The sequence below is a fragment of the Anser anser genome (genome assembly GCF_964211835.1).
Source record: "Anser anser genome assembly, chromosome: 13".
NCBI classification, from domain to species: domain Eukaryota; kingdom Metazoa; phylum Chordata; class Aves; order Anseriformes; family Anatidae; genus Anser; species Anser anser.
Genome location: NC_139734.1, coordinates 8810731 through 8829437, shown reverse-complemented (window position 1 = coordinate 8829437; position 18707 = coordinate 8810731). Strand labels below are relative to the sequence as shown.

At 52.6% G+C, this 18707-nt stretch overlaps 3 protein-coding genes across 6 annotated transcripts; all 3 read left to right on the top strand.

Moving 5' to 3' along the window:
• Positions 1 to 2054: 2054 nt before the first annotated feature.
• RAB33A (RAB33A, member RAS oncogene family) lies at positions 2055 to 6688 on the top strand. The gene is made up of 2 exons (XM_083797328.1): positions 2055 to 2439; positions 6180 to 6688. Exons 1-2 carry the CDS (start codon positions 2218 to 2220, stop codon positions 6633 to 6635), a joined length of 678 nt encoding a protein of 225 aa, XP_083653454.1. The 5' UTR covers positions 2055 to 2217; the 3' UTR covers positions 6636 to 6688.
• A 29-nt stretch (positions 6689 to 6717) lies between these two features.
• RBMX2 (RNA binding motif protein X-linked 2) lies at positions 6718 to 9626 on the top strand. Of its 2 annotated transcripts, XM_083797312.1 has the most exons (6): positions 6718 to 6828; positions 6920 to 7035; positions 7192 to 7243; positions 7315 to 7444; positions 7581 to 7761; positions 8697 to 9626. In XM_083797312.1, exons 1-6 carry the CDS (start codon positions 6824 to 6826, stop codon positions 9137 to 9139), a joined length of 927 nt encoding a protein of 308 aa, XP_083653438.1. In that variant the 5' UTR covers positions 6718 to 6823; the 3' UTR covers positions 9140 to 9626. The 2 variants fall into 2 exon arrangements, with proteins under 2 accessions (XP_083653438.1, XP_083653437.1); XM_083797311.1 differs by lacking the exon at positions 6718 to 6828 and having other exon boundaries at positions 6835 to 7035.
• A 508-nt stretch (positions 9627 to 10134) lies between these two features.
• On the top strand, positions 10135 to 17745 carry SLC25A14 (solute carrier family 25 member 14). 3 transcript variants are annotated; one of them, XM_083797314.1, is made up of 9 exons: positions 10136 to 10302; positions 10379 to 10526; positions 10806 to 10900; positions 12045 to 12130; positions 12804 to 12899; positions 14273 to 14397; positions 15476 to 15611; positions 16406 to 16545; positions 16638 to 17261. In XM_083797314.1, exons 1-9 carry the CDS (start codon positions 10239 to 10241, stop codon positions 16723 to 16725), a joined length of 978 nt encoding a protein of 325 aa, XP_083653440.1. In that variant the 5' UTR covers positions 10136 to 10238; the 3' UTR covers positions 16726 to 17261. The 3 variants fall into 3 exon arrangements, 2 of the variants coding, with proteins under 2 accessions (XP_083653440.1, XP_083653441.1); XM_083797315.1 differs by lacking the exon at positions 16638 to 17261 and adding an exon at positions 17272 to 17745 and having other exon boundaries at positions 10139 to 10302; positions 16406 to 16486; XR_014571949.1 differs by lacking the exons at positions 16406 to 16545; positions 16638 to 17261 and adding an exon at positions 14961 to 15169 and having other exon boundaries at positions 10135 to 10302.
• The last annotated feature ends 962 nt before the right edge of the window (positions 17746 to 18707 follow it).

Genomic DNA, 18707 nt, shown 5'->3' with positions numbered 1-18707 from the left:
ATGCCACTCACTAGATCAGGTAGGCCAAGGCCCCATCCAGCCTGACCTTGAACACTTCCAGGGATGGGGCATTTGCAACTTCTCTTGGCAGCTTGTTCCAGTGCTTCACTAACCTTACAGTGAAGAATTTCCTCTTAATGTCTAATCTAAATCTATCCTCTTTTAGTTTAAGACCATTCCCCCTTGTCCTATAATTACCTATCTGAGTAAGGAGTCCTTATCCATCCCTTTTATAGGACCCTGTTGAGTATTGAAAGGCTGCAATGAGGTCTCCCTGGAGCCTTCTCCAGGCTGAACATCCCCAGCTCTCAGCCTTCATGGAAGAGGTGCTCCAACCCTCTGATAATCTTTGTAGCCCTCTGAAATCACTCTAACAGGTCCGTGTTTTTCTTTTGCTAGGGACCCCAAACCTGGATGCAGTACTCCATGTGGGGTCTCACAAGGGCCTCCTCCAGGCCACATCCACCTGCTCCACCAGGGGCTCCTCCACGGGCTGCAGCGTGGAGATCTGCTCCATGTGGGACCCATGGGCTGCGGGGGGACAGCCTGCTCCACCAGGGGCCTCACCACAGGCCGCAGAGGGGACCTGTTCCAGCGCCTGGAGCACCTCCCGCCCTCCTTTTGCACTCACCTTGGTATCTGCGGGGATGTTTCTCACCCCTCTCTTTTCCAGCTGTTGTGGTGCAGCAGTTTTTTTTCCCCTTTCTTAAATCTGCTGTCACAGAGGTGCAAACGATGTTGCTTATTGGCTTGGCTCTGGGCAGTGGTGGGTCCATTTGGAGATGACTGGAGCTGGCTCTTACCTGACATGGGGCAGCTTCTGGAGTCTTCTCACAAAGGCTACTCCTGCAGCCCCACAGCTACCAAAGCCTTGCCATGTAAATCTAATACAACTGGGAAGCAGACACACTCAAAGTAGTTGTATCAGCTGGGCTGACAGCTAGGAAGGCTTCTGGGGTAACACCTTGGGGGGACACCTAAGCAGTGTAGTTGGTAGCAGAGAATGACCTGAAGGCACTGCCTAGGGTTTGAATATTGCTGCTTTGTTTCCTGGTGTACTTTAAGGGACATAAAAACGGGTTGAGGCAAAATACTTACCCCTTAAAACAGGGCACTCTCTGTGTACTGCCTCTCCATTAGAGAGCCCTCTTCCCTACATGTATCTTTACAAGGCAAATAACCTGGGACGCAGATGGCAGGAATGCCAGACCTCCTGCAGGAGTAGAGATTGCAGGTGACAGCTAGAAACAACCCTTTAATTTAAGACCCTAAGGCTATTGGCAGATACAATCATCTAGTCCAGAAAGGGATTATTTGGTGATCTCCCATTCAGAGACTGATGCTGTTACAGAGCTGTGATGAGCATTTCCAGTAGCCCCGCATTGCTGAGAGCAGGCTAGGGTTCAGACTGAATCTCTAGGAGGATGAAGCTGTCCCTGAGAAAGGGCTCTTTCCGTGGGCCCTCTCAGCAATGACTGTCTCTCTGCTCGCCCAGGGAGGGAGCTGAGCAGCAGCTCCACAGCTGATGTCCTTGTGTCCCCTTGACTTTGCCCTGGAGGTTTTTGGCTAGGCCAGGACCGAAGTGTCTGGGGGTAGTCAGAAACGGTTTCCTGACGACACCTCTGGGATGTACTCCAACTGGATCTGTTGAGTCCATCAGCTGAATTTCCTTTATGGGCCAAAACCTTAGATCAGCTGATGTCTGTGAGAAATCTGTCCCAGCTTTTGGCTCCTTCACTTCTCACCAAGTACCTTCACCGCAGCAGACTTGCGTCCTGGGCCAATTTTAGCAGGCTACAACCTCTTTTGGAGGTGCCTGGGCTGCAGTAGCGGAGGCAGCAGGAGTACCCTCCCTCTCCCCTCACAGCACCGTGGGTCTCTGCATGCAGCTGAGGGCAGGGCAGGGCAGGGCAGGCTGCTTCCACCTTGCTTTGCTCTTGTGGTTCTCCGCACAGAGCATCCCGGCACAGGCAGCGAAACCGCGGAGGACAGGGAAAAGCGAGACCCCGTCCCCGTCCCCTGCCGGCGCGGTGCGGGGCCGGGCTCGCCTCACGCTCCGCGGGGCGGGGCCGCCTCGGCGCCGGTGCCGGGTGCCGCCGCCCGCCGCCCTCCGCCCGCACCGACCACCTGATCCCGCTCCGCCCGCCGCAGCCGCAGCCTTTGTGTGAGGCGCGGGGCGGCGCGGGGCGGCCCCATGAGGCGGTGAGGCGGCGCGGGATGGCGGCGGCGGGCGGCGGGCGGCCGCCGGGCCCCGACTCGTCGCTGGAGCCGTACGTGCAGACCCGCATCTTCAAGATCATCGTGATCGGGGACTCCAACGTGGGCAAGACGTGCCTGACCTTCCGCTTCTGCGGGGGCACCTTCCCCGACAAGACCGAGGCCACCATCGGCGTGGACTTCCGCGAGAAGACGGTGGAGATCGAGGGCGAGCGCATCAAGGTGGGCCGCGGCGGCACCCGCACCCACACCTCACCCGCACCCGCACCTCACCCGCACCCGCAGCTGCCCGGCAGGGGCTGGCGGCGGCCCCACTCCTTGCCACGGGGCCGAATCTGTGCCCACCGAACACCTCTCGGGGCTCTCCCGTTCTCATTCCATCCCGAGGGAGGGGAACGGGAAGGTTTTTCCTCCCCGCGTTGTGGAGACGTCCTCTGAACATGCCGCTGCTATTAATAAATAGCTACATTGCTTTTTGCTATTTATATGCTGTTTGCTTGAGTCTGCAGGGGGGCTGAAACAATAGCTCGGAGTGAAACACTGCAAGCATCCAGCGTAACGGGGTCCTCAAAGCGTCGGGCCGGCCCCCGGCTTCAGAGGCTCGACCACAGCAGCAAAGGGGTGAAGCTGTAGGGAGCTGGAGGAAGGAGCTGTGTGCAGAAACCAGAGCACAGCTCGCACAGAAACCATGAGAGCATATGGTTGTAGGCTGGCTAGAGGCTTGCTGGAAGGCCGGGAGCTTACACCGGCTGGTTGCAGTGGGCCTGACAGCTCTGATGTTAATGCACAGGAATGTTAGCAGGCAATCGGAGGATGCAATTTCAAGGGAACTAAAATAGGACTAATTTGCTCTATGTAGACTAGCGTCACAACTGTAAAGAAATTCATTAGCTCAGACCTGAGGAGATCTGCAGATCAACGAGCAGTGGGTAGAAAACAGACGGGGAAGCACAGTTTGCAGCAGATCTTGGCCTGCCTGGTTATATGGATCAGCACAAGCAGCAGTCTGTGTGAAAGACTGACTTCTGGAAGGAGCCCATACTGCTCTTTTGCAAACAAATGGAGAATCAAAAGTTGAGGGACTGATCAAAATGAATGTAGGGCTAATGTTGGCTGATAAGAACTTTAGTTGTGCTTTTAAACTGACGATGACTTTTTTCCTCTCTTTAAGACGAAAGGTGTTCATTCCCCCCCCTGCCCCGTGCCTTGCCCAGCTCCATCCAGTGCCCCTGTCTGTGTTATAAGCTATAATGCAGCCTGGCATGAAGCTGTCCTATGATCACTAGCTTGAAAACGTTGCCATGCTTTCTACCTTTGGATATTACTTCTGCGCCAGCAAGCAGGACTGGGAGGCAGGGCAGCGAACTGCCCTTCTCCTAGGACCATGCATCCAAATGGGGAGGTGGGATCAGTTCCTTTAAGTTGCACTTGTTCCCAGCAAGCACCCTGGGGACAAGAGGCCTGGGGCTCTTGCTCCTGCTCTGCCCAGAACTAAACAGCCTGGGATAAAGCGGCATGGAGATGAATGAGAGGTACCTCTTTGTTGCCAACATTTTTACTCTCTGAAAGATTGTGGGGCAGGCACTGTCACAATTCAGGGTGGCTCAGATAAATCACACTAATTTAGAAATTGCCAGCTTGCAACTTACAGAAGTTCTTACAGAAGCAGACTCACGGCAAGGTACGGATTGGAAGGGACCTCTGGAAGCCATCTGGTCCAATCCCCCTGCTCAAGGAAGACCACCCAGAGCAGGTTGCCCAGCACCATGTCCAGATGGCTGTTTAAGATCTCCAAGGAGAGAGACTCCATAACCTCTCTGGGCAACCTGCTCCAGTGCTCTGTCACCCACACAGTAAAGAAGTGCTTCCTAAGGTTTAGAAGGAACTTCTGCTGTTGCTGGGCAATGCTGAAAGAGCCAGGCTGCTTCTTTGCACCTTCTGTCCAGGTATTTATACATATTTATAACATTAATTTATAACATATATATACATATTTATAACACTGATGAGATATGCCCTCGGCCTTCTCTTCTCCATGCTGAACAGCCCCAGCTGTCTTAGTTTCTGATACAAGAGCTGTTCCAATCTCTTCATCATTTTGAAGGCCCTTTTCATCTCCATGTCTCTCTTGCACTGGGGAACTCAGAACTGGACACAGTACTCCAGATGCCACCCCAACAATGCTGAATAGAGGGGAAAGATCACTTTCCTCAACCTGATGGCGATACTTTGCCTAGCACAGCCCAGGACACCATTATCCTTTGTGGCAAGGGCACACTGTTGGCTCATGTTCAAGCTGGTGTCCACGAGTACCCCCAGGTCCTTTTCTTCAAGGCTGCTTCCCAGCTGGGCAGCCCCCAGCATGTCCTGGGGTTGTTCCTCCCCACGAGCAAGACTTTGCACCTCTCCTTGCTGAACTTCACAGGGTTCCTGTCAGCCCGTTTCTCCAGCCTGTCCAGATCCCTCTGGATGGCAGCACGGCCCTCTGGTGAAGCAGCCACACACCCCACTTCTGTGTTGTTTGCAAATTTACCAAGGGTGCAGTCTGCCTCCTCATCCAGACCATTAACCAAAATGTTGAATGGGAACGGACACAGTTTTGACTGCTGGGGTACTACGCTCGTTACTGACCTCCACCTAGACTTTGTACCACCGACTACTACTCTCCGGGCCTGGATGATCAGCCAGTGTTTGATCCACCTCACTGCTTATCCAGCCAGACTTCATCAGCTTCTCTGTGAGTATCTTATGGCAGACAAGTGTTGAAAGCCATTGTTGAAAGAAAGTGCATGTAGACAATATCCACTGCTCTTACCTCATCTAGCAATGCCTCTAGGCCTGTCTGCCTGACTACCTGTTCACTGGGATGGACTGCTCTTGAGCTTGGAGGTGGAGATACTTGAATATTAACCAGTTTTCTTGGGCCCATCTTTTGTGTTTCCTTTTCAAAGTTCGTCACTGTGGTCTCAAATTTTGCCCTACTCCTTCCTCTTGGGATCCTGAGCTCCACCATCTCATTGTCAATGAGATGGCTTTGACCTTGACAGCCCCTCCTTGTTGGTATGAGGCCCAGCAGAGCACCTCCTCGTCTCCTCTGCCACTTGGGTCAGGAAGTTACCACCAACGCTCTCCAGGAAACTCTTTAATCCTAACCCTTAAATTCTCGTTTGGCTCTTTATCCATCCCCAGGCAGAGCACCATGTGGGAATGTTGCTCTTCTCTTTGCCCTGCCTCTTCTGTACTGTTGCAATTCTGTCGGGTTCTTTTTTATGGCATAGGGTTACGTGGGCCAATGTCCTGATCTGGTGCAAGAATGTTTCTGAAATGAGAAGCACTTTGTGGCATTTGTTTTGGTGGTGGGGCTGATGGTGAAGTGCATTAGGAAGAGGAGGGCTGTCTGGCAAGGCGTTTCAGTCAGGTAAGTCATCAGGCAGGGACTTTTCTCACTCAGAGCACAAACAATGAAAGGGTGCTGTCAATTCTTTTGAATATAATGGATCATTTGCAATGACTGAGAAATGGGATATGCTGTGTAGAGCCTAGCACTTGTCTGAGAGCACTGAAAGTGAAGGAAAGTGCTGATGTGATCTCTCTTACTAGATGCACTAGGCTTACTGTTTGAATTACACAAGCATATGCACTGTCATATACAGCCTTGGACACTGTCAGCATATGCCCCAAAACCACTGTAACTCATCCAACAATCCCGCTTCATCTAGATAAGAACTTGCCCCTCCCGGTGTTGCTGGCCTTGCCTGTGTCCTGGGGCTGGCTCAGTGCTGTTGCTCCGTGCTGCACTGTCAAAGATGGAACAGCAGGAAGCCCTCCTGCCATCTTTCTGCAGCAAGTTAAACACACGAACGTACTCCTGAAGCAGCATGCCCTGCCTCAGGGTGGGCACTCGGTGCTCTGGTAGCCTTCTGTCTTTGTGCACCTCAAGAACACTGTGCTTTGCTTCCTAGGTGCAAGTGTGGGACACAGCTGGCCAGGAGAGGTTTCGGAAGAGCATGGTAGAGCACTACTATCGCAACGTGCATGCCGTCGTCTTCGTTTACGACGTCACGAAGATGACTTCCTTCACCAACCTCAAGATGTGGATCGAGGAGTGCAACGGGCACGCGGTGCCCCCCCTTGTCCCCAAGGTGCTCGTTGGGAACAAGTGTGACTTGAAGGACCTGATCCAGGTGCCGTCTAGCATGGCCCTGAAGTTCGCTGACGCTCACAACATGCTTTTGTTCGAGACCTCAGCCAAGGACCCTAAGGAGAGCCAGAACGTGGAGTCCATCTTCATGTGCCTGGCCTGCCGGCTCAAGGCGCAGAAGTCGCTGCTCTACCGCGATGTGGAGAGGCGGCCGGGCCGGGCGCACCGCCTGGAGCTGACGCGCGACGCCAACGGTAAAAGCGCCTGCCCGTGCTGAGCCGGGCGGCTCCGGGCGGCCCCGCCGCTGTTACCAATAAAGTCTGTGAGGCAGCTCTGCGCCCCGCCTCTTGCTTTGCGCGGCCCGGCTCGGCTCGGCCCGGCTCGGCCCGGCTCGGCTCGGCTCGGCACGGCCCGCGGGAGCGCGCATGCGCGGCGGTGGGCGGGCTCAAGCGCCCCGCTGCCGCCATGAAGTAGGTTGTGGGGACCGGGGATGGGGGGGGGCGGGGGGGGAAGGCCGGGTGCTCACGGCGCCTCCGGCGCTAACGGTGCCCTCGCCCCCAGCCCGCTGACGAAGGTGAAGCTGATCAACGAGCTGAACGCGCGGGAGGCGGAGCTGGGCGTGCAGGAGGCGGTGTCGTGGCACGCCGAGTACAAGGACAGCGCCTGGGTCTTCGTCGGTACGAGCGGGGGGGGGGCGGCGGCCGCGCTCCCTCCATCCCGTGAGGGGCTGCCGCGGCTGCGCGCCCGCTGTGGCCGGTCCCGGTCCCCGTCCCGGTCCCCGTCCCGGTCCCGGTGCCCGTCTCAGTGCCGCAGCGCCGCCGCTCTCCCCGCAGGTGGGCTGCCCTACGAGCTGACGGAGGGGGATGTGATCTGCGTGTTCTCACAGTAAGTGTCGTGGCCCCACAACGATGGGGCCTGCCTGTGCGGCTGCTTGCGGTGCTCACAGTGTGTTTCAGGTACGGGGAGGTGGTGAACATCAATCTGGTGCGGGACAAGAAGACCGGGAAGTCCAAAGGCTTTTGCTTCCTGTGCTACGAAGACCAGAGGAGCACCATTCTCGCTGTTGACAACTTCAATGGAATCAAGGTGAGTGAAGCTGCCTGCGACACAGCTGCGGTTACTCCTGACGCGTGGCTTCAAGTTGGCGGTGCAGTTCTCTGGTGTCCCACCGAGCGCAGGGAGTGGGTCCGCAGCTTTGCTAACGACGTGACTCCTGTTGCAGATCAAAGGAAGGACAATCCGAGTGGACCACGTGGCCAACTATCGGCCTCCCAAAGACTCCGATGATTTAGATGAAGTCACAAAAACTCTCCATGCAAAGGGCTGTGGAGTTAAAACGCCGCCTCATACGTCGTCTGATTCTTTGTCAGAAGATGATGATGTGCCAGCAAAAAAGCAAAAAGGTGAAACCTGTTCCTGCCAGTCATTACTGTGGATGGGTGGGACTGCATGGGTCTCAAGGGCCCTTAGCTCGTGGAAGCAGCATCAGCAGGAACAGCAGGGATAGGTGTCTGAAATGGCTTCTGGCCTGAAGTGGCTTCTAGCTTCCAGGATGAGCTGATTTGGCATGGTGATGTTGGTGTGAGGTGGGGGTATCAGTTATTCTGAAGTCAGCCTGGTGCTTGCAGCATGCAGAGGAAGCTTCTGTCACACACCTGGGCTGTGTCTGTGACAGGCAGTTATGTCGTCTGGGTTTGAGACCTGTCTTTATTCCTATTCCCCTATCAGTACAGTAGTTCAGTACTGTGTTGCGCAGATTGAGGACATGGGATGGGGCCTTAGCATGGGGGAGAGGGTGGTATAAGCCAGGTAGAGTCCTAGTTTGAGAAAAGTGGGTTGGAGGAAAGAAAATAAGCATAAAACCAAGGCTGGAGACGAGATGTCACTGCACAGAGCTGAAGAGATGCACGAAAACGAGAGCGACAAAGGGGAGTGAAGAGGGAAGAGAATCACTGTCAACTCTGGAAATTCTCCAGATCCAGTGACATTCTTGTTGTGTGTGCATTGCTTAGAAAACAGAATTTTCGGCAGGTGCTAAGCGTTGCAAAAAGTGCTCAAATTCATGAGAACAGCCTAGCTGGGGATAACACAAGGTGACAAATGTTAAAGAAGGACTTAGTGTGACTCACATTGGGGAAGAAAAGTGTCAGGTTTGGCAATAGAATAGGATCTCTGGCGGGTAAGGAGGCTGTGAAATATGAAGCTTGGGCCATGGGAGGGAGGAACTCAAAATGGGAGTGGAGTTGGAAAGATGCTGTGGTGCTAGGAAGCAGAGCTTGAGGAGCTGAGGTGACGCTTGCAGGACTGTCCACCCCTAAAGATGAACCTTTTGTTTCAGATAAAGAGAAGAGTAGACAAGAAGGGCAAAAGCAGAGCTCGCAGTCTGTGAAGAGGGCAGCGTCTGCTGAGGAGGCACATCCTAGAATCAAGATTAAAAAAGAGAAGGAGGATCCTGCCTATGACCGATACGCCAGTGGGAGTCATCAGTCCTGGAATGGGTCTGAGAGGAAACATGCGAGCAGGATGCAACGAGAAGAGGAAGAGCAGAGGCATCAGAGGCAGTCAGAGAGAAGAGGGGAAAAGAGCTCCCAGGAACACAGGGGACAAAACAGTTCGCGGGAAGAGAGAGAAGAGACTGGCAGGAAGAGTGAAAGGCACAGCAGCAGGCGAGAAGAGTATCCTGAGGGGACCAGATCCAGGGACCAGCGGGAGAGTAGCACCAGAGAGCCCCATCCCAGGCACAGGGAGCGGGGTTCCACTAGAGATTCCAGCCACTACTGAGCTGTCCTGTGAGCACTGCCTAGGGCCATGGTTGCTCCCACTGAGAGACAGCTGTGCTCCTTGAGCCTAGATAAAAACCTGCACAGGGTTTCCTGACACCTCTGTGAGGGTACCACAGCTGGTCCATTCACCTCCCACAGCTTCGGCTTTGTCTCTCATTTTACTTTTTGGACAGGGGTCTCCTTGCTGTCTGTGCTGGCAGGCACACAGGTGTGGCAGGCTGCACCCTGCAGAGCGAAAGTGGTTGCTGAGGGTGGCAGGGTGCTGCTCCAAACTGCCCGGTGCCATCCTGGTGGGAGCATCCCCCGTCTCTGCGGTGAGAGGCTGGTGGGTGCCTGCAGGCCTGACACGATGCCTGTGTGTCCCGGGTGCATCCAGCGTGTCTTCCTTATGTGATGAATCCCAAGAGATGTGCTGTTGAGTTAGGGTGCTTTCTTGTGTTTATTTTTTTAAACTCTTCTTAATAAAACTACTCTGTTAACCAGAAGAGAGAACTGAAGCAGCACTGTCATTTCCTGGTGTACAAGGTGTGCTTTTTTTTTGTCATACTGCGTTCAGGCTGACTTGACCTGAACACCAAAGGCAATTGGCGTGGAAAGGGGGAGGCTGTAGGAAGGGCCATCTTGTAGCTGTATCTGGTTGCTACAGGAGTGCTTGCCCCGTTAAATTATACAGGATGGTAAGACCTGTAACGGTTCCAAGTAGTCACTTAGCCGCAGCGCCTCCAGAGCAGCGGGTCAGAGGTGCTCGCAGGCCTTTTGACACCGGGCTCTCCACAGCCGACGGTCTGGGGGCCTGAAAGGTGAAAGCACCGGCCCGAGGCCCCTGAGGCGAACGGCGGCGCGCAGGGAAGCGGGGACGGCTCCGGGGGGTGCGCGGTCGGGGCCGGGCCCCCCTGACGGGGGAGACGCGGGGGGGGTGGACGGAGCCGCGGCCCCAGCTCGGTGCCGGCCCCGGTGCACCGGCAGGGGGCGCCGGCCGCCGGCTGCGCGCGCCGCCCGTGTCGGGGCGGTTCCCGTTCCGTTCCCGTTCGCGTTCCCGTTCCCCTTCCGCTCTCGGTCCGGTTCCGGCGGCGGGGCGGCCCGCGGCCCGCCATGCCATGTCCGCGCTGAGCTGGAAACCCTTCGTGTACGGCGGGCTCGCCTCCATCGTGGCCGAGTTCGGTGAGGCGAGGCGGGGCGGGCGGGAGGCGCGGTACCGGTGCCGGTGCCGGCTCGCTGACGGGCGCTGTCCCCGCAGGCACGTTCCCCGTGGACCTGACCAAGACGCGGCTGCAGGTGCAGGGGCAGAGCGCCGACGCGCGGTTCCGCGAGGTGCGGTACCGGGGCATGTTCCACGCCCTGTTCCGCATCTGCCGCGAGGAAGGCGGCCGCGCCCTCTATTCGGGGTAAGCGGCGGGGCCCCGGCCGGCCCGGGCCTGCCCTGCTCGCGGGGGGCCCCGGGGGGGAGCAGCGGGGGGACCGGGGGGACCGGGGCGGCGGCTGCCGCTGGGCGCCGCAGGGGGCCTGGAGGCGCTGCCTCGGACCCGGAGCCGCGCTCCTCAGGGCATCGGAGCTGCTCTGGGGCGCCGGGGGCACGGGCCCTGCCTCCGACGGGCGGGGGGTTACCTGCGCGTGCGGCCTGCGAGGGCAGGGTTCAGCCGGGGCTCGTTTGTTCCCCCGCTCAGGATCGCCCCTGCGCTGCTGAGGCAGGCGTCCTACGGCACCATCAAGATCGGCATTTACCAGAGCCTGAAGCGGCTGTTCGTGGATCGCTTGGAAGGTCGGTGTCGGGGAGCGTGTCGGTGTCGGTGCAGGCACGTCTCTTCTCGCAGGACGTGCAGCACGAAGCCTTGTGCTTTCTGTTCCGTGTGGTCTTGCTCGTTCCTTTCTCTGCCTTTCCCAGCTACAAATCGACAAAGAAATGGAGTTGTTTTCATTTTCTGCTGTGTGTTTTGTTTGTATAACAACAGCAAGCACAGGTTTCAATATAGATTTGAGTCCCACTGTGCTTGGCACTGCCCACAGTCACAGAAATGATCCCTAAGCCAAACACCTGCCCCTCCGGACAGATCTTTACTTTCCCCAGCCTTTATCTCTGTTTTGGGTTTCAGAGCCCCCCCCCCCCAAAAAAAAACCAACAACAAAACAACCCAGCCTCTTCTTGTGTATGGCTCTACACACATACGCTGGGCTGCACACCTCTCCTCACTTGCTGCTGCAGCATTTCCAGTTGTGAGTACTGTTGTTTGAATATTTGTCTTCCTACAGGCCTGGGGCAGCCAGTGGCCTGGTCTCCTCTGGAAAGTGCGGTGGTCAGTACCAGCAAAGGGCCATACCTTCTTCTAACATAACTACCACTCTAATACTGGGCCTGGCAGTCTTAGATTTTTTTTTCTCCTCTGGGACTAATTGCATCTAACGTTCTCTGCCTGGGTCACCTGCTCTCTGTTTTCTCAAGGTGGCCGCATATTCAGAGTGTGGCCAGCTGGTGCTCCAGGTTAAAACTAATTTGTATCAGGTTGCCTTCAGAAATGTTTAGTTGCCCCACTTTGTCTACCTCTGTCTTGCTGTTCTCTACTGTGAGAAGTGTGTCACTGGGCACTGAAATCTCAGATAATTGTTTAGAATTTTCATGTGTAGAGGTCTTCCTGGTCTGATCAGCTAGAATCATCAGTCAGACCCGCTTCTCTCTGACAGCGTGTTGCTGTTTCAGCTTCTACTTTCTATCTCTGGCAGCTGAGGCAGTTGTGGGGATAGGTCTGCCTTGAGCTGATTATAAGTTGACAGTTTCTGCTTGTGCAGCTTTACCATGTGATTTGAGAACTTACCTTTTCTGTTCTTTCTAGAGCTTCTTGCTTGTTCAGTACAATCTGTACACCTTCTCTCTAGATCTTCAGAATCTGACTTTCTTTTCTTGGTTGCAGATGAAACGTTGTTAATCAATGTAATCTGTGGAGTGGTTTCAGGGGTGATCTCCTCTGCACTTGCCAATCCAACAGATGTGCTAAAGGTAAGAAGTATATGTGGCCAGAGACAGCTTCCCGTGGTTTGCTGTGTGCTCCTGCTTTCCAGTGAAGATGCATCTTTCCCAGCTGCGGTGACATGTTCTCTAAGCCACTACTGGCATTTTCACTAATTTGGGCTTGTTAAGAATGGGAATAGAAGCCCAGAGCCAATAAAAAAGATTTTTTTTTTAAAAAAAGCAGCTCCTAAAAATCAAGAAATCTGCGGGGGGTCCAGGCTGTGTTACCTTACCTGGGAAAGGTGAGTGGGGTGGCAGCCAGCCATCAGACCTTCTCAGCTCCGTTCCCTTTGATGACTGTGTTTAGCTTTGTTGATACTGTTCAGCCCTACCTGTTGTGAAGAGAGTCTGGAGAACTTTCCCATACTTCCCTCTTGTGTAGTTCAACCTTCTCGGGCTGCGTTCAGAAGGGAAAGACCATGCCTGTCACTCTCTGTTGCTTGAATTTTTCACTGCCCTTCCACCCTGTTGCTGTCCCTGCTGCTTGCCTGCCCTCATCTGCTGCATGGTTTGCAGGGAGAGATCGTGTGGATAGTGGGATAGCAGTGTCTGCTGTAAGTTTCCCCATTACTTCTTTCCGCCAGGAAGTCCATTGAGCTGCTGTCCTCGTCCCCCTCGGCAGACACTGATGCTCTCCCACTGGCTTGTGCATTTCTTTCAGATTCGAATGCAGGCTCAAGGCAGTTTATTCCAGGGTGGCATGATTGGCAGCTTCATCGATATCTACCAGCAGGAGGGTACCCGAGGCCTCTGGAGGGTGAGCACCACCTGACGGAAACCACCCACCAGTGGCAGAATTAACTTCATCAGCTTGTTTGCTACTCCTGCTCTGGCTTCAGGTGTAGCTCTTGAGGAGAACTGTGAGCCAAGGATGGTACTGAAGTCCTGCTTCTGGTTGCCAGACAAACAGAAACATGTCTGTGGTGGAGACTGGGTCTGTGCTAGGCAGCATCAGCACTGGGCCAGGCAGACCTGGTTCCCAGGATTAAAGCTAGTGTGCATAAAGATGAAGATTGATGAAACGTACCAGTACTCAGGCTGTACTGTTTGGATTTTGGCAGTAGTTCTTTAGATTTTTGTAAAAGATTCTCACTCTATCCTTCCATTACAAGTTTTACAGATGCTGTTATCCATCAGTCTGCCTAGTTGCGATGTCAAATATGGGAACTCCATAATCACAGAGCTTTTCTGTAGGCAACAGTCTCCCGAAAGGGAGGCTGTCAGATGCTGCATAAGCTCAGCTGGCTGGGCAGAATGGGAGCCATAAATTTGTAAAGTACTTCTTAGTATTTTGGTTTTGTGTGCTGAGAAAGTTGGCTGTCCTGGTGGGCTGGCTCATAGTTTGGCACACTGAAGAGTTGTTCCTGGTTCCAGTGACTGGGAAGCTTTGTCATGATAACATGGGTTTCCCTGAATTACTCAGGTGATATTAGAGTTCCTGTGAAATGGCCAACCTCTGCATTGCTGCTGTGTTCTCTGTGATCTGGTACTCAGTGGAATTGTAGGTGCTTTTACCTGTTTCCTGAGGGTGGTGGTTGCTAGGTTATTTCCCAGATGGAACATAGCGCTTACCTAAGCTCGTGCTTGTTCTTTCCAGTAATTGTTTTGTCAGCTCCCAGATCAATGTCCTGCCACTGGCAACTTTTGTAATACACGGTCATCTCCTAAATCAACAGTCCTAACAAAGCAAAATCTAGTTGCTGTTGTGTAGCAAGGAGGCCCTGGTCCTGGGAGGACCCCATCTGGTTCTCTAAACAGCTGCTGGTTTTGTGGTGCAGGATCTCTTTTGGTGTTGAAATCCCTGGGTACTGTTCAGTGAGGGAAGATGAGTAAATTGTAGCCTAATTCCTGTGTGTTAGTGACTGAGAGGAGAGAAGCAACATCTGGTTAATCTAGTTGGGGTAAAACTGTCGCGGTGCAGGATGGAAGAATCCTTTTTAGCTTTGGAGTTAATGCTGGGAGACAGTGAGCTGGTCCACCTCAAAAGCTGCAGCTGCGAGACAGGGCAAGGAGGATACCAGGTAGATAGTCAGAGAAAGGCTCTTGACAGGGGGGTGGGGAGAGATGTTATACTAGCTGCAGGCCTCCAGGCAGCAAACTGTGCTTGTGACTGATGTTTGTGCTCTGCAGGGTGTTGTCCCAACAGCCCAGAGAGCTGCCATCGTGGTTGGGGTGGAACTGCCAGTCTATGACATCACCAAGAAGCACTTAATTCTGTCAGGCCTGATGGGCGATACAATCTTTGCCCACTTCATGTGAGTATCTGCTGCAGCTGCTGGACTCTCCAGGCTTGGCAGGGTATGTGGAGCAGAGGAGCAAGCTGGGATTTGGAGTGAGATCTGTTTATAGAGCCAAGTGCTCTGGAGCTGCCAAGAACAAGCTCAATACTTCTGAGAGATCTGGTGTGGTGATTGGAGCAGCTCAGGGTGCCCAGCAAGTGTCCCTAGAGAGACCTCCCTCGAGAAAGGAACCTAACAAATCCTTTTGGTGAAGTGAAATTACAGCTTGAATTTAGCTCACTGATGACCAGAAATGCTGTTGCTCCATGTCTCTGCCCTGGTACAAACAGGGCAGGAGTTTTGGTTGTGTAGCAATCAGTTAAAAGAGCTGCTCCACTCCTAGGTGCTCATCTCTGCAGACAGTGTCAGCATGCAGCCATTGCTGTAAGAGTTTTGTGAAACAGAGATTTGCAAAACTGACCAAGAGAAGACCCTGAGCAACCTGACCTCGTTTTGAAGTCAGCCCTGCTCTAAACAAGGGGTGGATTAGAGACCTCCCAAAATCTTTCTTCACCTACATTTTCCTATTATTCTTCTAGTGGACACTTTAGCTGGAGGTGCTGCAGTGCTTCTGTTGGGTTTGCCTGCTGTGGGCTGAAGGTGACAAGCACTAGACCATATGTGCAGGGAGGAGACTAGCAGCTGCATGCTCCCTCTTGCTGTCTTTGGTCTTCCTCCCTCCTTCCCTGCCATGAAGAAATGTTTGCTCTGGGGAGAAGGATGTGCACTTCCAAGAGGCTGCCTCCAGGTCTGTGTCACCTTGTCAGCACGAAGAAACCCTTGCTGGACTGCAGAATGCCCCTGCGGAGACCTGGCAGTGGGCTCTGACAGGGACTTAATCAGATGAAACTGAGTTTTTACCTTCCTTAGCTCTATGGGGTCTCAGAGTGGTATGATTCCTTTTTCTGGGTGGGAACAGAGTATAGCTCATGTTTATTGCTAAACACCGTTTATAACATTCAGTGAAAGATACTCTTGTGCTTATGTCACGGCCTTTCTGAGCCAGATTGGCCATACTCAGCTATTCCTCTCTGATGTTTTCGTGTAAATATAGTTCCAGTTTTACATGTGGGCTGGCTGGGGCCATTGCTTCCAACCCTGTGGATGTGGTGCGGACACGGATGATGAACCAGCGAGCAATAGTGGGCAGTGTGGAACTCTATAAGGGCACTCTGGATGGTCTCGTGAAGGTAAGGAGGTAACAGGTGGGCAAATCCCTTTTTTTTTTAGAGACTTGCCAAATTCAAGCTGTTGAAATATGGGCTGGATGAGCAGTGAGGTGGATCAAACACTGGCTGATCATCCAGGCCTGGAGGGTAGTAGTCGGTGGTACAAAGTCTAGGTGGAGGCCAGTAACGAGCATAGTACCCCAGCAGTCAAAACTGTGTCCATTCCCATTCAACATTTTGGTTAATGGTCTGGATGAGGAGGCAGACCGCACCCTCGGTAAATTTGCAAACAACACGGAAGTGGGGTGTGTGGCTGATTCACCAGAGGGCCGTGCTGCCATCCAGAGGGATCTGGACAGGCTGGAGAAACGGGCTGACAGGAACCCTCTGAAGTTCAGCAAGGAGAGGTGCAAAGTCCTGCTCGTGGGGAGGAACAACCCCAGGACATGCTGGGGGCTGCCCAGCTGGGAAGCAGCCTTGAAGAAAAGGACCTGGGGGTACTCGTGGACACCGGCTCGAACATGTGCTCAGTGACACACATGGCATTAGGGAGACGGGCAGAGCATGGACTTGATAGGACCGTACTGCGTAGTGTGCCAGGAAGCTTGGAGCTGTTCTGTGTTAAGGATATTGCACTCTGTGAAGGATGTTTACCATGCCTGCCACAATGAATTCATCCGCAACACATGGACTTGCTGAAAGCATGCTGCAGGTGTTCCCACAGCAGAGGTCCTCCCTGGGCCTTTGGCTCTCTGCAGTATCTGTGACTGGGCCCGAGCTGTGTCTCATAACTGGTGTCTCTTCTCTCTTCCCAGACATGGAAGAGCGAGGGATTCTTTGCACTCTATAAAGGTTTCTGGCCAAACTGGCTTCGGCTCGGTCCCTGGAACATCATTGTATCCTTCAGTGTGCTGCTGGGAGGCCGTGAACATGGACAGGCAGGGGAAGACAAGCTGTAAGTAGAATTTCAGAGCAGACACGCTGACGGTGTACCTCTTTGTCTTCCTCACAGTAGCCCAAAGTGAACTCCCTGTTCTGCTTGGACAGATGTAAACTGATGGGCTGCAGATGGTTCAAGTGCCAAAAAATGCCACTGGTGGCGACTGCTACTTCTAAAAGCTCTGTAAGTGGCTAGTGCAGGGACTTCCAGTGCAGCAGCATGGGTACTTTCCTGTAAAGTAAGTGCTCTCAAGTGTTTGGCTTTAAACTTTCCATTTGGCTTGAGTTGCTAGAGGTGCAGCAGTTTCTGGATTGGCTCCTGTTTTTGGGGGGAAGCCTGGAGAATTTCTGCCCTTAGGAAATTCTGCTCTGCAGAATCAGCACTTCTGTATTGCTATAATGGTCCTTCTGGCCCTCTGAAATCATGTATACAGCTTATTTTAAAGAATTCAAAATTTAGAAAGTCCCAGTCTGGGGTTAGAGTCACCTCCCATTCTCAGTGGTCTTGGCAAGCCTGGCCCAGCTTGCTTCTGGGTCGGTTTCTTCCTTGTCTTGGTAGCTCTCCTACAGCTCTCTTCCACCTCTAGAGATCACTTTATGCTGCCTGGAAGAGGGACTTTCCCATGGGTTTTCTGTATTGATCTACCTGCCTTGCCTTGTCAGGTATGGCCTGGTTATGAGGGAGGTCCAGTGCAGCTGCTATATATATTTGTCTGTCCCAATTCCTTAACTTTCTGTTCAGTTTTTTATCACGTATGAGCAGTTGAAGCGACTCCCGTTCTGAGAGCTGGCTTCATTCCATGGGTGTCATCTTCAAGACTTGCAGCAGTGTTTTGCTGCAGCCTTCCTCTTCATTTCACCATTGCCGTCTTTTGATGTTTTGGTACATGTGGGTCTGGACTCTCCCCCTCCCCCAAATGCATGGTCCCTGGAGCATGTTCTGGCTGAAGTATAACTGAGAGGCTGATTGCAGGTACTGCATGTGTTTTTTTTCACACAGAAGCAAGTATTAACTGTGTACAAGTGTCTGGGCCTGAAGCAATATCTTCTGTGAAGATCTGTGCATTCCAGTGGCCTTTTGATGCAGCTGTGGTTTGTTGTTTGGCTCATGTGCATTGTTCTGCCGTGCCTGTGGGGTGAGGCTGGAGGCTGGAAAAGGGGTGCTGTCATGTTTTCTTGCAGAACTGTAAACTCATTAAATTATTTATTGACTGGATGGTATGAGTTTGTGTTTGTGCAGACTTACAGCAGGTATATTTTCCAGAGCAGATGGTGTGTCTGCCCTTGGGGAGAACATAAAGTATTTTCTCTGCACGCTATGTATCCTTTTTTTTTTTCCAAATACATTTTTTTTTTCCTTATCAATTTTTACCTTTTGTTGTAATATAAAAGTTTCTAAAACACGGTTTGTTACTGTCAGGAAATTGTTACCTTAGTTTTGCAAAACCTCAGTCTCTCATAACCTTATTGCTTATATTATTTTTAAAGCAAAGTAAATTGATTTAAAAATGAACTCAGATGCCCCACTTCTTTAAAATGGTGGTCTAACATTTCCAGTGTGAAGCAGCACATCAGGTTATTTTCATCATTCTCTTTTTTTTTTTTTTTAACATGTATGTCTATGAAAGCGAACAGCTTAGGTTTTCCTATTTCCTTCCTTCTTTATGGGGCAGCTTTAGTTTGGATGAAGGTCTCTTGTGACATACAGCAATGCTTCCTGTTCACGAGTGCTGTAAGCTGAGACTCACTGTGCAAATTGCACAAGGGATGTTCAGCTGAACTGAGGGAATTGTTCGCTGTGGTTTTGCAAAGACCTAGGTGTACTGTACTAACTGAATGCATAAGGAATTTGACTCCAGTAAACACCTGAACTTAAATCATGCTATGAACAGAGTAGTAGCCTGTAGGTATTCCTACAGGGCCACAGCTCCTTCTCGTAGGGCTGGGAGGATTGGTTTCAGAATTAAACCGCAAGATACCAGAGACTGGGAACAGTGGATTGAAGGAAATGGACAACGTGCATATGCTTCTCCTTGCTTTACTCTTCAAGAGAATTTCTAAACATTACAAGTAAATAAATAGTTACGTGATGGATGAATATGAGTCCATTTGAGAGATGTAATTTAACTTCAGTTCCGTAAATTCTTTTGGTTTTCTTTGGTGTTCCTGTAACTTCAG

Excerpts from the sequence above, each read along its gene's own strand:
- RAB33A (XM_083797328.1), top strand. The coding sequence starts at position 2,218 with ATGGCGGCGGCGGGCGGCGGGCGGCCGCCGGGCCCCGACTCGTCGCTG. Across the intron at positions 2,440-6,179 it reads TCGAGGGCGAGCGCATCAAG|GTGCAAGTGTGGGACACAGC; the intron begins GTGGGCCGCGGC and ends TTTGCTTCCTAG.
- RBMX2 (XM_083797311.1), top strand. The coding sequence starts at position 6,849 with ATGGGGGGGGGCGGGGGGGGAAGGCCGGGTGCTCACGGCGCCTCCGGC. Across the intron at positions 7,036-7,191 it reads CAGCGCCTGGGTCTTCGTCG|GTGGGCTGCCCTACGAGCTG; the intron begins GTACGAGCGGGG and ends CTCTCCCCGCAG. Across the intron at positions 7,244-7,314 it reads GTGATCTGCGTGTTCTCACA|GTACGGGGAGGTGGTGAACA; the intron begins GTAAGTGTCGTG and ends AGTGTGTTTCAG.
- SLC25A14 (XM_083797314.1), top strand. The coding sequence starts at position 10,239 with ATGTCCGCGCTGAGCTGGAAACCCTTCGTGTACGGCGGGCTCGCCTCC. Across the intron at positions 10,303-10,378 it reads CTCCATCGTGGCCGAGTTCG|GCACGTTCCCCGTGGACCTG; the intron begins GTGAGGCGAGGC and ends CTGTCCCCGCAG. Across the intron at positions 14,398-15,475 it reads ACAATCTTTGCCCACTTCAT|TTCCAGTTTTACATGTGGGC; the intron begins GTGAGTATCTGC and ends GTGTAAATATAG.